The following is a 16847-nucleotide window of genomic DNA, read 5'->3' on the forward strand; positions in this document are numbered from 1 at the left end:
AAGACTACTCTCACAAGTGTCTCCCCATAGTCCCCAGTATCACTTCACTCTACACCATCTCTCTCCAAGAAGTCATTTTAGGGTTTTGTTGTTTTTGTTGTTTTTTATACTTTTGAATTGTTTTGTTTTTCCACTCCATGAGAATTATGACTCAACAAAGAGTAGAAGACAATAAAGTTAGGCTGAGATGCTTGGCAGTAAATTATACCCATTCAATTTTTATCTACGGGCAGTCTCACCAGGTTTGGGATTTAAATTTGTGCCCTAGAAAAATGACAAATCACTTATATGTCATGGTCTTCAGAACTGCTAATAAACATAGTGCTTACAGACATAATTTAAAAATTATAAATCAGAAACAGAGAAGTGAAATGGCCAAGTGTCCAAACGATCATATACGGTTCTTTCAATAACCTTACAAGATGGACAAGAATACTGCTCCCATGACATAGGTGAGAAAAAGCACAGCTTGACCAATCCCTGTTTCAGCAGAGCTGTGCTCTGCACCCAGAGAAAATGCATATGTTGCCTTTTCTCAAGGAGAGGGCAAGTGAATGTTTTTACTACTAACTGATATGGACCACATCTTCACAACATAAGTGGTGTAGAGTTTTAGTTTTGGATTCTGTCATTGGGAGGGAAAAAGGTCTCTGAAAGTGATCTCTTCTTCCACAACTCTTATGACACCTAAAAGAATAATCATGGCAACTATATATCACAAATGGAGAAGTGATAATTACAAAAATGTGATTTTCAGCTACTACTTGGCTAGCCAGCACGGGCACTAACTTTTATATTTCCCCATGGGGGCATATATGAAAGAGACACAGAATGGAGGAGAGATGAAACACAATTATCAGGACCTGGGGATTTATTCTTTCAGCTACACAAAGGAAGGGGGAGGGCAGATGGCAGCTGGAACATTCTCTCCTTGCTCTTTGCAAAAGATAGGAAAATGCTGCCCCTCATCTACTTCATTTAATTTCCTTCAGAAATGATGGCCAGGCTTATCCAGTTTATTGTACTTCCTTTCTCCATCAACTTGACCTTCTAGTCAGCCAACTGCCTTATCATCTCAAGAGTTTGTTCCAGAAATAGCAGAGGACTTTTTTTATTTTTTTTTTGAGGGACTTCTGAGTGAGGGCACACTGAGAAACTGCTCCATCTTGGCTGAGCAAAAGGCTGTAGTTATATGGCTGGAATATCAGAGAAACAAATACATCCTTTTTCTGTCCTAGTCTATTGAAAAACCTTAAATGTAGCAGACTTAGACCAGAGAGTAACTGCATAGCAGCAATCAAATAATAGTTGGTCTGAAAAGGGCAAAATAACTGGGGATGGTTCAGGTGTTGAACTGAGAACACTACTTCCATCCTTTTTCTCTCCCAATTCTCTGAGTGGTCTACCACGACAAAACACAGTTGATTTTTATGAGATGGTTTGGCAATCATCATTTTTGATTCTGGACACAGTTTCATGAGGACAGAGAGAATCTGGTTAAACCTTTCCAAAGGTTTGTATTTCCAAAGATGTTGGCGCAGATGCATGTATGTGCAAGGCATTTTTCACCGCCTTCCCTACATGCAACACACATGACTTTCTAAGGGAACTGAACTAAGGTTATTACTTCCAAGATATTATTACATAGCTAAGAGAACCTGGTCTTGACCGGCTCATGGAGTTTTCTAGTCCAGTGTTACTCAAACTCTAATGTGCACATTATATCACCAGGGTTCATGTTAAACGCAGGCTACTGATCAGTAAGTCTTGCCTAAGAGTCCACATTTTAAACACATTCCCAGGTAATGCTGCAGTTACTGGTTCATGGACCACACTGAGTAGCCAAGGGCTGGAAGACATCTGTACTCAAGTGCTGAAGGTGTCCAGCATTGACCAGAATGCTGTGTTGTCTGATAATTCTTTACCCAAGAAGGCAGTGAGTGTGCAAGCTGGGCTTACCAGTAAAATCTGTTAGGGGTGATGCGTTCATGCATGAGTTGCCATCGTCTTCCAAAGTCCATGGAGCTGTAGAGCTGTAAAACAATGCAGTAAAGAGAATATAAGCATTGAAAGGCACTAGTTCACGTGACTACAGTGTCTCCACCTTGGAGAAGAACATTCCAACATAAAAGGGAGCCTGACATTGAGTAGGCACCTATTTTATCCCCATAGAGGTGTATGACAATGAGCAGGCTGTGCTTATCATGGTGCCTTTGAGCACCAAGCAGGTGCTCAATAAATATCCCATAGACTGCTGTTTTTTAGTTGAATATAAATTCATTTTTGATGCTATCCCTCATTCTCTCCTTTAGGAGTAAAACCCTTTACAGAAATATCTTTTTTTTTTTGTTCTTCAAATTTCACAAAATCTTTAGTTATATCTAAAAGTAATCAAACAACATTTATTTAAAATTATTTACTGATCAACTCTGACATGTAAAACTCTGCCTATCTGTGATAATAAGAAAGAGATATTTTCTCTGCTCATAGGGGAAATAGGACACATATGTAAAAAATGTTCATGAGCTGGGGCCTGAATCAGTATGATACACAAAATATTGTACTTTTTCAGTTAATCTCTTTCTATATGCATGAGTTGAAATGGACTCTTCAAGCCAATGAAACTCAATGAACTCAATGAAATGGACTCTTCCATCTATTAAAGAATCTAGGGTCATTTACATTCCCATATTTTTGCAGTAGGTTGAGGGTGAGGCCACTGATGTCTAAGGGAAAACTACCCACCCAAGCTCAGTCAGGACAAGTGTGGCTTCCTTCACAAAGTCATTCCTGACTACTTCAGTCACTCATCTTTCTTCCTTTTCAATTCACTGTACTCATCTTTTGCTTTGATCAAAACAAAACACTTACCATGGGGTAATATATAGTCATGTCTTTCAGATTTGTCTGAATTATTTATTTGTGCTTCCATTCCTTGAATACATATACAGTATTTACTAGATATCTGTTGCCTAAATCAATAAAATCTGGCAGGTAAGCTTGGAGAGCAACCCCTTGAAGAAGAAATTCCAGAACTTCCCCAAGATTTTGAAAAAATAAAAAAGAATCCCCTGCGTGGTTAATAGAGTTGCTTATTTTAAAGAAGTAGTCTGTGATTCTTCTGGATCACACAAGGGAAAGCCCTACATTGCCATAAGAGACAAGTCAGAAGCATGTGGTTTATTTTCAACAGAATGTCTAGGAGTACACTATGTGATCAGAGTGATAATGTGATAATAATCACAATACTATAATAACAACAACAACAATAATTACACCATGTTGTTCTTTGTCACACAATTGAGCCTTACAAAAACACTCATGTATAGAAAACCAGGTTGTCAATTCTGATAGAGTTGATCACATGTTTATATTCAACCACACAAACTCCACATCAACACTCACAGCCAAACTGGGCTTTCATTCCATGAGTAAGTATTAACTACTCTGTGTGTCCAAATATGTGCATGGGAAATACAAGCAAAATTATTCCCTTCATTCCTCATTCCTATTTAGTCACTGACTCAGTGAATAAAACAATACTAATTTCATACCAGTCAATTATGAATCACATCTCATTCTTCAGGATGGAAAAAGGGTACCTGCTTCCTGACCCTCAAATGTACACAGAGGCAAAGCATGTCAGAGAGGAATGTGGGGTAAAGCTAAAGCCCTACAAGTTGAGAGATATGAAAAAGATTAACACAGGTAGAAGTGGAACAACTAGGCTTCCTAGAGTAATGGATCTAGACCTTTAAAAGTAGTATGGACAGGGCCTCCCTGGTGGCACAGCAGGTTGAGTGCAGTGCTGTGAGGCTGTCCGCAGCCTCTACAGCACAGGTTTGATTCCCGGCCGGCGAGGGAGATACCCACATGGCACAGCAGACCTCTCCAGTCTCGCCTGCTGCTCCCCTCAGCAATGTCTTCAGCCCATCTGCCTGTTCTGCTCCCCACTCTGTCTCTGGTGAATTCTCTCACCCTCCCACACTCTGGTCTATACCCCAGTTCTTGTATAAATAAAATAAATCTTTTTAAAAAAAGTAGTGTGGACAGGCAAGAAGGTAAAGAGATATTTTACTGGACAGAGAGATGAGAAGAGCAAAGGAGTCAGTTTGTTCAAGGCCTTGACTTGTGGGGGAGCATTTAAGAGAAATGGTGAAAATGATGACTATCATTGGACAAAAAGAAGTAAACTGTGTCCATTTGTCTATCCACTCATCCATCTATCTCTTTGTGAATGTTTCTGTATCTGTCCGTATATAAAAATTAAAGTGGAAAGGTGGGAGGAAGAGAGTTTGTGAGGAGCAGACCATCCCATTGGGAAGAAAATGTCTGCATATTTTATTTCAAGGACCAGGTTTTCCATACCGGGTTTTAAGAAATGGATCACTTCCCTTCCCACAGCAGGTGTCTGAGGGACAGATGCTCAGACTTAAGATACATGTTTCCCAATTAAGAATTTAATTGGAAGCTCTCATAACGCCAAGATAGACTCTCTGCTCTGATTTCAATCATAGCAAATAGAACTCCAAATTATAACAAGTAAAAGCCAGCACAATTGTGTTGTTCTCTGTGGCAAACTCTAGAGACAAGCTAGGGAAATGCAGGAGGGTCACGCTGACACTGTGGAAGTATCAATCTTCTGGGTCAACTACTGGACCTCCCATCATGGAGGTTCCAGGTGGTGGAAGAGTTCCATCTCGTGTGGCTCCTGCTGAGGCTCGTGCAGCTCCTTGAGAGAAGTGTGACTCCCTATCCTATGGTCTTCCTAACAGAAAGCCCAAGAGATGCCTGCTGATCCCAACCGGGCCTGCTCCAATTCCTTTCTCCCCATAGCTGGTTTTGCTTTTTCGGCTCTTCAGTTTGAATGATGGGTGAAAAATTAAATTGAATTCTCTGCCTAGAGGCTGATTCAGACGAACAGAAAGAGCAGGCATCTATTCATTAAGGACCTTGGTTTAGCTACTTTGTCTCTCAATCTACAGCAAGTTGCTGAGTCTGAAACAAATTTGATCATACCACAAGTTGGATCTTTGCAGCCTCTCCATTCATACATTTGTTCATCTATTTCTTCATTCACTTACTTGAATTGCATCAAATAATTACTTGTATCAAATAACTTCTTGTATTAAAGCACTGAATGAAATGCTGAGTTTAGAAAGGCTATAGCATGCCAAAAACAGTGGAAAACAGAAATGAAGACAACTATCATGGAATATATCAAAATATTAATATTAGTTATCTCTGCAATGGTAAGATTGTGGACAATTGGTATTTTCTTCTTTTTCTTATCTAGACATGTAAAATTATTATGAACATGTAGTGATAATAAGTTTGGTGTTAAAAATTAAAGCTCTAACAAATAGAAATAAAGCACATTCAATAAGTGATAGATTATTTAATGATATAAAAATTTTATGCTATATTATTTATTTTAAAAATATATTATAAAATGAGCATGCATTGATGTCAATTTTATTTAAAATATGCTAAAGTTTGAAACATATTAGAAAATATGGCAAAACATTAGCAGTGGTTAACTCTGAGTTGTGGGATTATTGGTAATTTATAAACTTTTTTTAAAATATTTATTTATTTATTTATACAAGCACTGGGTACAGTCAGAAGCACAGGAGGGTGAGAGAATTCACCAGAGCCAGAGTGGGGAGCAAAACAGGCAGACTGACGAAATATACTGCTGAGGGAAGCAGTGGGCGCAGCATGAGAAGTCTGCGTGCCATGTGGAACCCTCGCCGGTGGCCTGGGAACGAACCGGCGCTGCAGAGGCTACAGGCAGCTTCACAGTCTAGCACTCAACCACTGCGCCACCAGGAGAGACCCAATTTATAAACTTTTTTAAAACTTTCCATCATTGTCTGATTTCTTTACAATGGACATATATTTCAGTAGTAATCGAAGTCTATATTTTATTTTATTCCCCATATATTTTATTTTAATAATGCTTTGATTATAATGTATATCTTATATATCTATGTCTTAAACTACCTCTTAAAAGGCTAAGAATTTAAGTTCCTTCTTTAAAAAAATATTCATTTATTTTTGCACAGAGAACTGGGGTGTAGGCCAGAGGTGCAGGGAGTGAGAGGATTCACCAGAGACATAGCAGGGAGCAGAACAGGTGGATTTACTGAAATACACTGCTAAGGGGAGCAGTAGGCATGACAGGAGAGGTTTGCTGTGCCATATGTGGGTCAGCTCCCTGGCTGGGAATCAAACTCAGGCCACAGCATTAATAGCACTGAGTCTTAACCCCTAGGCCAGTTAAGGGGGCACTAAAATCTTTATCTTTTTTCTTGCAGGAACTAAAAGCAATGTGGCATTTTCCATGAAACTGTGTTTCACAGAAGTTATTATGGATAGTGGGGAATCCTTCTCTGGACAGGCAATACGTTAACTCACATGGAGTTCATATGATCCTTCATGGTTTCAACTCAATGTGTCTCAGCAAATTACAATAAAATGGGTAATCCAAATAATGAACAGACTTTAAAATGCCTCTGCTAATGTGAAGTTATATATCTGAGATCACGTTCTCTTCCAAATCCCACCCCGCCAAATGCATGTTCCTGCAAGGACATCATTCCTGGATTTTTACCAGAGAACAATCCACATCCCTTCTCCCTAGTATATCTTATCTCTTAATAAGCAGGTATTCAGCAGCAATGTACACTCATACCCAGAGCTCTAAATGAATCATTGGAACAGCTGGAAACTATGAAAGAACATGCTCTTTTCCTTATAGATTCAGTTATTAGTTCCCTAATTACATCAGCCTGCCAGCAAAAGGAATCTGGTATGTGAAGAACTAAAGAGGCAATTTAATCAGCGTAACATTTCACAGGAAGAACAACAGGTCGTATGTGCAAAGTTTAAGTTTGAAAAATAATATAAAAGCATTAGGAGGTTATAGACTGGATTGTACCTCCCCTCCCAGGAAATATATATATATATTCATAGATCGAAGTCCTAACCCTCATGTCTCAGAATATGACCTTATTTGGGAATAAAGTATTTGCAGATATAATCAAGTTAAAATGAGGTCAGGGTAGGCCCTGATCTAATGTTACTGATATCCTCATAAGGATAAGGGTGGAGGTACTAGAGAGACAGGATTGAAGTGATGCAACCATAAGCCAAGGGATCCAGAGACTGTAGCAAAATACCAAAAGCTAGAAAGACACCAGGAAGGATCCTTTCACAGGTTTCAGAGGGGGTGTGGCCCTGCCAACACCTTGACATTGGAATTCTAACCTCCATTGCTGTAGGACAATAAATTTCTCTTGTTTTAGGTCACCTAGTGTCTGCTACTTTGTCACAGCAACCGTAGGAAACCCATCGGGCATGTCAGAGCTGCCACCAGGAGCAGAGAGCCTGGAAGGAGTTAAGCGACAGCCCTAACTACATGTGTGGCTGGTTTAAGGTCATATCATTGAATCTGTGGTTAAAGGCTGAATTTTGTCAATATTCCTCTGCCCTATATGTTTTCACCACACCCCTAAGGATGTTTTCTAAGAAGAAATGTAAAGTCATAATGAGCATACAGTGGTAACCAGGTGAAATCAGAGGAGGAAACAAAATCTACAGTTTACAGGAGCTTTTGGCATTCCAGCCAGAATTCCTAGAGTAAGCAGATCCCCACGCAGAGGGAAAGCTGGTTTGGAACCTACTGACATGCAAGCTCTCCCCTACAGGCACGGTGAAACTTAGTGCCTAACTGTCTTGAGTTTTGTCAAAAACCTATGGAGTTTAGGTAACATAACATCATGCAGAGTTGTGGTCATCAAATATGATAAAATGAGGTCTTTATTTAATAAAATAAAGCTGGTTTCAGCTCAAAATATGTGTTCTGCATTTATTTCTTTGGTCACAGAGGAAATGTGAGGTGGTGGGCTATGTTGGCTGCAGGGAGATTCCGGGGTTTGTCCAATATTTGGAAAGGGCAGGAGAGAAACCAGGGTCACATAACAGCAAAGAATACTTTCCCACACATGCCTCCCATGCCTTCCTCAAATCTTTCTTCATCACCGATGGAAACAACCCCATCTAAGGTCCCTCTAAGCTCTGACATGGCTTCTGTCCACAGCTTCTGTTCTTTTGACCTCAGGGGATATAAGGAACCTTACATCAAAAGCATATTTACAAAAGGTGACATCACAGGCATTCACCGAGCCATGCCATCCTATGATAGAGGCAACATCTTTCTTTCCATCTTGTAGAGTCATAGCGTAGAGGTTTTTTCTCTCTCAAATAACTTATTTATCATGCATTCTTCACTGTTAATTGAAATTCTAATCAATTGTCTATTAAGAAGCAAGCACTACTCTATGAGCTTAGGATAATCAGTGCATAAATCAGTCTCTACCCTCAGGGATCTTACATTCTAATGGAGTGCAAATGACCTCAAGTGCTCACTGAGCAAATGTGAGTTGGTTGTAAATATGTAAATAGTATTGTTCCTTGGATTCCTTAATTTAGGTTCATTTTGCTGGCACTTAACACACTAAAGAAATTTCTTGGATTACCCAGGAAGATTTTCCTCACTGTTATTGACATGCTCTAGAGTTATCTTTTATTCCTGTTTTTGATAGAGACAGGAATTCAAAAAACATTTCACCTTCTTAACTATAAGGAAGCCAGTGAAGTCTGACACTGTTTGGCAGAGGACATTCCACTGGAGTGCTGGGAAGGCAAGGTGGCCAAGAGCTCAGCTCCACCTAAAAAATGGGCTTGGATTTACTATGCTCAACAAGACATCTAGCCCAGTGTGGTCAGGCTTAATCACTTTCAAGGGAAGCTTAAAAATGAAGATTTTTATGAAAAAAAAAATTTCAATGTGGCAAAACATGAAAAACTTAAAATATACTGCAGGGCAAATAAGACATGATTTAATCCAAATGGCTAAATGCTGCGCAGGGCCACCAATTTGTGACCTGAATTCTAGTGTAGACATATAATTGCATCAAAGAGAGAGTGTCATTATTTGATATTAAAATAGGGTTGCCAGAGTTAACCTGTAAAAATATAGAATGCCCAAGTCATTTGAATTTCAGATAAAAAAGAAATTATAGTTTGTGCGTGCACATTCCATGTGACATCAAGGATGTGCTTTTCAGGATTTTAAAAATATAAATTATTTGAAATTCACCTGGGTGTCCTGTGTGTTAACTGGCAACCCTGCCTTGAAATCTCTCCCATTCTAGTTCTGGGAGTTTGGATTATAAAACACACCCCCTTCTCTGCTCTCCAACACTGGATGCCACCAAATGAATAAAAGAAACTTGGAATTATGGTAACGCTTCTGCAATCAGTTCACTTGATGAGTTCACTCACTGGCTTATTTAGTATTAACTGAGAACCTAGCGTTTGTTAGGATCGGGAGAGGTGTGGGGCAGCAAAAACGAGTAACACAAGGTTCCCTGATCTCTAGGAACAGGATGGGATGTCAGACATCGCAAAACAGGTAAGTGCAACGCGACCCAAGGAGGCCTGTGCCCCTGGGGAAAGAGGAGAGCTGGAAGGACTCGCAGGAAGCAGCTCTGCTGGGCTGGGTGTGGGCCCATGAGCTGAATCATCATGGAGGAGTAGGATCTGGCCCCAAAGGATAAGTCTCCCCAAAACACTGCAGTTAACAAAGGTGAAAATTTGGACATAAAACAAAACATTATCTCATCCTCGTATGTACTTGGCCTGGGATCAGGATGCTTTGGTGTAACTGCCACATTTAAAAGGAGAAAGAACAGAGATGGAAAAGGATCCAAAGAAGGTCGTCTAGAGGATTCAAGAGGGAGAGAAGGAAACAACCTCACAGGTGCTTGGGTGTGAGAATCAAATGATTGCAGGTAGATAATTTCAAAGCACTGTCCCTTGTACCTGAGAGGCAAGATTACGCCACCACCAATGAAGAAATACTTTAAAGACAAATTCATTACTAGAAGAAGTTGATGAGAGCAGGAGAGGATTTTCTATAAACAGAATCAAAAACAGTGTAAGACCTAGAGCGTCTCACAGTTTTTCATCAAGAAATCTCCAGTGGCTAAATGGAAAATAGCACCCCACTAAGAATCTAGGGGGGTTGACCTTAAGTAGTTGGACATCACAGCAAATTCTTTCAAGTCTTACCTTAAAATTCCACGATATTTGGTAGTCTATTTATAAAACATCAGTGCTTAAAATAAAAGATACATTTCTTTACAAATCTTCAAGTGAAATGGACCCAGCAGAAACACTATCTGTCACGCTCCCTTTCTCCACTGCTCCCAGCTGTGCATTTTTGAGCCCCAGTTTGAAGGAGAGAGAGAAGTGGCAGCATGAATGGCTGAGCATAAAGAGGGAGTGGCTCTCTTACTTGTCTCAGCATGTTTTGTGCAGGGGGATACAAGGGGTTTTGGGGTCCTTTCTTGAAACAATTGGAATCCTGGACTCAATATAAGGGGACACCCTAAGGACAGTCTCCTGAGTTATGAGCAAAGGAGAGGACGTGTAGTTTTGGTATGTCATTCTTGCAAGACAGGGGTCCCTTTAGACCCTGTGCTGCCACAGCAAGCTGCACATGACCAAGGCTTCTGGTTGACTCTTGAGAGGTATCCCCCAGCTTCAGAGACCATGTGTACATTTGGATAACCAAAGTCTTCTATCTCCCAGTGTCTACTCCCTGCTCGAGATGTGGGTGACTCTGAAGGCCCATTAGAGCACACAAAGCACAGAGGAGGCCCTACCTCCCCAGTGCCCACCCTGCAGTCTAGCTGTTCTCCTTCACTGGCCAGGAGGAATCCATGTTCTAATGTCATAATGATCCTGACACCCACACTCTGTTAAAGGTGTGACACCACACTCACTCTTTACCTGCCTTTTTCTTCTGTCTTCTCTCCTTCTTCTGTCTTCTCTCCTTCCCCCTTATTTTCCAAATTTCAGCAACATTGGTCTACTTTTAGCTTCTGAAACATGCCACAAACTCTCCATTCTCAGGGCTTTGTCATATGCTGTCCCCTCTACCTAAAGGGCTCTCCCATTTCACATTTAACTGCTACTCAGATGCCAGCGATCAGCAGAGATAACACTGCTTAAAGGAAACATTCTTTGCTCCATCTGAGATAACATCAGGTCACCTAAATGTAAGTCATCTGTTGTATAAATCTATTCCCTGATTTCATTATTAATTTTGAAATTATATATACTTCCTATATACACAAATTATAGATCTGCTTGATGATTACTATCTGTCTTCCTCTCTAGGTTGTGGGTAAAGCTACTTTAGTAGTACTAACTGCTTAGCACTGTGCCAGGTGTGGGAGAATAGATGCTCAATAAATATTTGCTGAATGAACACACAAATATCCCTTTTCAAGTCTTTTAACATTCTATGCCTTCCACTTGAAAGGCTACCTTCCCCTTCCCGAAGTTTTCTGAAGTCTAACCTTTCAATATGAGTTCAAATTGCTTTCCTTCCATGAAGCAGTCCGTGGCCACCACTGGCCAAAAGAAGCAATATTACAACATGAAAACTGAAAAACCACTTTTAAAAGTGAATTCACAGAGCTATGACCAGATAAATTCAGTAAGAAAGAAAAATAGTCTCCAAACAGTATCTCTCCTGCAGCTAGCACTACATTAGTCCAGATTCTAAAAACAGATTTCTCGCTTAATCTCTTGCATTGTTTTTATTTAATTCATCCAAATTTGGGTCTATTGGGCCTCCCCAGTGGTGCAGTGGTTGACTGCTGGGCTGCAAAGCTGCCCGCAGCCTTTGCAGCGCTGGTTCAATCCCTGGCCGCCAGTGAGGGTATCACATGGTGCGCAGACCTCTCCTGTTGCGCCCGCTGCTCCCCTCATCAGTGTATTTCATCAGTCTGCCTGTTCTTGTCCCCACTCTGGCTCTGATGAATTCTCTTACCCTCCCACACTTCTGACTGTACACAGTACTTGTATAAATAAATAAATATATCTTCAAATATGGGTCTATTCATTTGTTTACTTAGGCAACAAAACTTCAGGTTATGACTTCAAGTAGAGTGAAGGCTCTGAATGAGAAGAATCCCATGGTGAGCCCAACGACATAGAACCAGAGAACAAACACGTGTAGCTGGGAGTATCCTTAGAGATAACCTGGACTGATATGGGGGTGGAGAGCACTGAGGTAGAATCTCAGGCTCAGAGAACATACATGATATGTCACACAGCTAGTTAGCTGCAAGGCTGGAACTTAAATCCAGGGTTCTAAGTCCCACTCAGTGCTCACTTTTCCCATACTGTACATTTTTTTTGTTTGTTTTACTTGTTGGTTTTAAATCAAAAGACAAGTTAATGTAACCTCACAGGAATAATGGCTCACTTGGGTATATCATGCATGAGAGACATTTGTACCTTGAATTTATCTAACAATTTTATTTACAAATCACTTTCACAATTTATTTTATCCTCTTTTATACCAAAGGGTATTTTCTGAGCTAGTAGTCACATAAGACAATCTTACAAACAATTTACATAGTATTTACCAAAATCCATTCTTTTGTCTCCACGGCCCTATTCTCTTGACCATTTTCTCTTGCAATCAGATTCTATTCATTTTTATACATTATGATTCAGAAATGTCACATAATAAACAACACTCTTTGAACATAAACACTGTCAGTGCACCATGAGCTGACTTTATTTATTCTGACCCACATTCCCATCCTTACTAGTGTTTTCTCTCTTAATGGTTTTGGTCTCACATTATTCCTATTATTAACATCTGCTTCATTGCCTACTCTTCTGACCTTTTCACTGTGTCCAATTTGTCCTTAACTCAGGTTTTCCTAAAGACCTGAATCCAAGAACAAGGGGAAGAACTAAAGGTTCTTAATTTTAGGTTACTTGTTCAATTTAAATCACTAACCAGAGACACTTTTTGGGGGGTGGGGGGCGGGAGGGGAAGGATTGGGGTCAGAATGGGGCGTTTGCAATTGTATGGAGGAATATAAAAATAAAATTTAATATTAAAAAAAATAAAACATGCGATATTAAATAGAAAAAAAATCACTAACTATAACTATCAAAACAATAATATCTGCTTCAATTTGGAAAAAAATGAAGACTTTACTTCCCTACTATATAAAATATTATTTGAAACATATCTCCAAGTAGACATTTAAAAAAATGAAAAATAAATATGCTCATGATTTTAGCATTAATATATGGCCAGAAAATCTAAGAGTTCTTTCAAATTCAAGAAAATAAATGAAAAATACTGGGTACTTCAGTGGTCATTCGTTCAGAAGAAATAAGGGGGGAAAAACTAGCACTTAAGAAAACTGTGCCCCCAACAGGCATTTCTGTATATGTTTATTTGACACAAAATATACCGCGTGTTGGTTACTTTTGTGCTTTCTGGAAGTGAACACAGAAGCCCCATGAATTTTATGAGTTTGCTCAAGATCTCAAGCAAACTCCAAGGTATCTGATCCCAAAACCAGTGTTCATTCCAGGTACACACTTGCCATTGAGAAATGAGTGTTTTCAAGGAAATGACCTGAACTGATGAGAGCTCAAAGTATGCCCTGAGGAGAAGTTGTGGAAACTTGGGATTACCAACATAGAAAACTGATCCCTGAGGAAAGAGGTTTATAACTGTTCTCACATTTGTGAAAAAGTTGTTTTGTACAAGGACAATGGGATTTTCTTCTGTGTCGCATCAGAGGGCAGAAGCAAGACTGAAAGGGGAAATCAAGATGAAGGACATGTCAACTTGATGTGAGAAGCAACATTCTAATGGAAAGAACTCCCCAAGGCTGGAAGAAATGGCACTTGCGGCAAGTCCTCCAGGGAGTTGAGATGTGTTTGAGTAGAAGACAGGTGAGCACTTTCACCAGGCCAATACTCTCTTAGAAATTAAAATGTCAGATGGGGTTTAAACCAATGAGTTTGTAGGTCCCTTCAGATATGTGATTTGTGATTCTTCATCCCCAAAGTAATGAGCCTAGGAATAGAATGCAAGGGAATAGTCACCGCTAATGTTCCCTGCACATTTCTGAAAAGTGGAAAGGCACTAATGGTGTGGGAAAGGCCTGACACCCTGTATGGCAGGTTTTGGTAGAGTTTCTCAGCCTCCCTGTATCCAAAAACTTTGTAAAGGGACTTTTAGCTCCTCATTTTGAGAATTCAAATATTTCCTGGTCCCCTTGTCTTGGCATCGGTATCAGTAGAAGTGAAATCTCCAGATATCCAGAAGTGATATCTCCTGATATCTCCAGGTGAACAACCTGTGCCAGCTGCTGGAAGACAGAAGACCACAGGCACAGGAGCCCAGCATGCAGCCATCTCAGCTCAGCACACAGCCAGCTAAGCTCTCAACATGACAGAGCTCAGCCACGATCAACTAGGCTACCAACTCTGCCAACTGACCAGAGACACATGAGTAAATCCAGTTGAGACCAGAAGAATTACCCAACTAGCTATTGTGAGCAATAACAAAAATTTCCATTTTTTAATAAAGTCTCCAATTATAGGGAGAGTTTGTTAGACCACATTAGCTTGCTGATACACAGACCGATATTCAAGTGTTAGCTCTATCAATGACTGAAGTGAAGTCTTTAAGAATTTACATTCCTCAGTCTTCTTGTAAGATAAAGGATTTTCTCTAGACTAATGTTATCCAGATATTTTGTTTAAAATGAGTATTTCAGGTGACTCTTTAGAAATCCTGATTCAGGGGTAAGGAAGGAGTAGAACTGGCAATCTACATTTTAATAAGCTGTCAGATGATTCTAACATCAGTGCCAACAAAACACATGTTTAAACATTCTGTTGTATATAATTCTTAAGAAAGCTTGGAGATTTATAACAAAATCCTCTCCCCCACCCCCCACCACTGCCTTTCTTCAGCCAACCTCTACCCCATTACAAGGAGGCAATGGGCAGTTGAATATTTTGAGCCCCTTAGAGATGGGAACATCAGCAGCTTGTTCTAGAAAAGAGTAATCTGACTTTAAGTCATATGCCTCTGGAGTCCAGGGAACCCATGCCTAGTTCCACTACAGAAGTAATCATCCTGACAAAGGAAATAGGCAGACCACTTTCACTCAAAGCTGCTCTGTCCAACTGCCAACGCTGGGACACAATTAAACAGCAAAAAGCATAGCTTCAGCTAAAATGCACAGTAACAGCTGGACTGTGTTCTCTGAAAGTACAATGCATTTATTACACAGATAATTAGGCTTCTGTATAGATACAAAAGTGATGTGGTCTGTGCATTAAGCAAAGGGGACTTACTGCAGCCTGGCCAACCCTCGCACAAAGCTGTCAAAGGATGCTGATCTCCCTAGATTCTAAAATGGGGCAAGGAAAGACCTGGGAGTGGTAGGAAGACCAAAACTGCTTTGAGATTCTTCTGTTCTTAGTTTGACGATCCAAAGCAGTGGTTTTTCAACCTTGCATAAGAGTTGCCTGAGAGTTTTAAGAAATACTGGTGTCTGGACCCCATCTCAGAAAAATTAAATATAATCTCTGGAAATGACTATCCAGACATAGGTATTTTTTTTTTCCTGAGTGAATATCAACTTAATCATTGAATGGTGAACAGGAGGCAATGATAGTTTTTCAATTGAGATAAGAATGTTTTACAAAACTATCTATGATTTAGGAGTAAAGGATCACCCCTCTTCAGATGTATGTAGTCACAGCACACCAACCATCAAGGCAAACTCAGTTCTCCAACATCTCTATACCACATTCTTTGTTTTCTAACCTCTCTGCTTGTGACCTCAATTCCTGTCATATTTCTAGGATTTTTTTATCAGTTTGGTATTGTCTGATCCTTTGTTTTGTTTCTCTAGATTCCACATATAAGTGAAATTATCCAGTATATGTCTTTCTCCTTCTGACTTATTTCACTTAGCATTACCCCCTCCGGTTCCATCCATGTTGGTGCAAAGGGCAAGAGTCCATCTTTTTTATGGCTGAGTAGTATTCCTTTATGTGTATTTATCACATTTTTCTAATCTATTCCTCTGTCCTTAGGAACTTAGACTGTTCCCATAACATGGCAATTGTAAATAGTGCTGCAAAGAACATAGGAATGCATATATCCCTTTGAATTAGTGTGTGTGTGTGTGTGTGTGTGTGTGTGAGAGAGAGAGAGAGAGAGAGACAGTGAAGTGAGAAGATTATAAAATAAGTAATAGGTAGTCATCAAATATTTATAAATTACCTATGGTGTGTGTTCAGCTAAGTGCTGAACAAAACCAACACCATGCTGGAGGGTTTGAAGTCTAATGGCGAAAATAAACAGATGATTATTTAAGAAAACAAAAAGTTCAGCACTGGTTCTATTTTTTCTTTATTTTTTTAAGATTTATTTAGTTATACAAGAACTGAGGTACAGGTCAGAGGCACAGGAGGATGAGAGAATTCACCAGAGACAAGCAGGGAGCAGAACAAGCAGATGAACTGAAGACACTGCTGAGGGTAGCAGCGGGCGAGGCAGGAGAGGTCTGCCGTGCCATGTGGATATCTTTCCGGCCAGCTGGGAATCGAACCCATGCTGCAGAGGCTGCAGACAGCTTCACAGCGCTGCTGTGTTCAACCCGCTGCACTACCAGGGAGGCCCTTAGCACTGGTTCTAAAGCCAGAGAACGTCAGGCAATTCCAGAGAGATGGAGCAGGAGTTAAACCCCTCACCAACAGAGCTCCAATTTCCCCCAAGAAAGACCCATGAAAGGATGGTTTTGCTCATCTCAGAAACACACCAGTTAAGAGTTATCAGCTCTGGTAGCTCAACTGATGATTAAATTGCTAGTAAGATCTCCTTGGCAAAGGCTTCCAAGAAGCCCAGGGGCCACAGTACAGAGTAG

The 16847-nt window shown here is 40.1% G+C and overlaps 1 protein-coding gene across 1 annotated transcript in view; it reads right to left on the bottom strand.

The window, feature by feature from the left end:
* The window catches only part of SORCS3 (sortilin related VPS10 domain containing receptor 3), a gene marked incomplete at both ends in the record, with an annotated part of 526499 nt that overhangs the window by 183912 nt on the left and 325740 nt on the right, over positions 1-16847 (bottom strand). Inside the window, one exon of the mRNA XM_084245318.1 lies at positions 1960-2033. Coding sequence (XP_084101444.1) covers positions 1960-2033 — 74 coding nt within the window. The remainder of the gene's footprint in view (positions 1-1959; positions 2034-16847) is intronic.

The sequence above is a fragment of the Talpa europaea genome (genome assembly GCF_964194135.1).
Source record: "Talpa europaea genome assembly, chromosome: 10".
In the NCBI taxonomy this organism is placed as follows: Eukaryota; Metazoa; Chordata; class Mammalia; order Eulipotyphla; family Talpidae; genus Talpa; species Talpa europaea.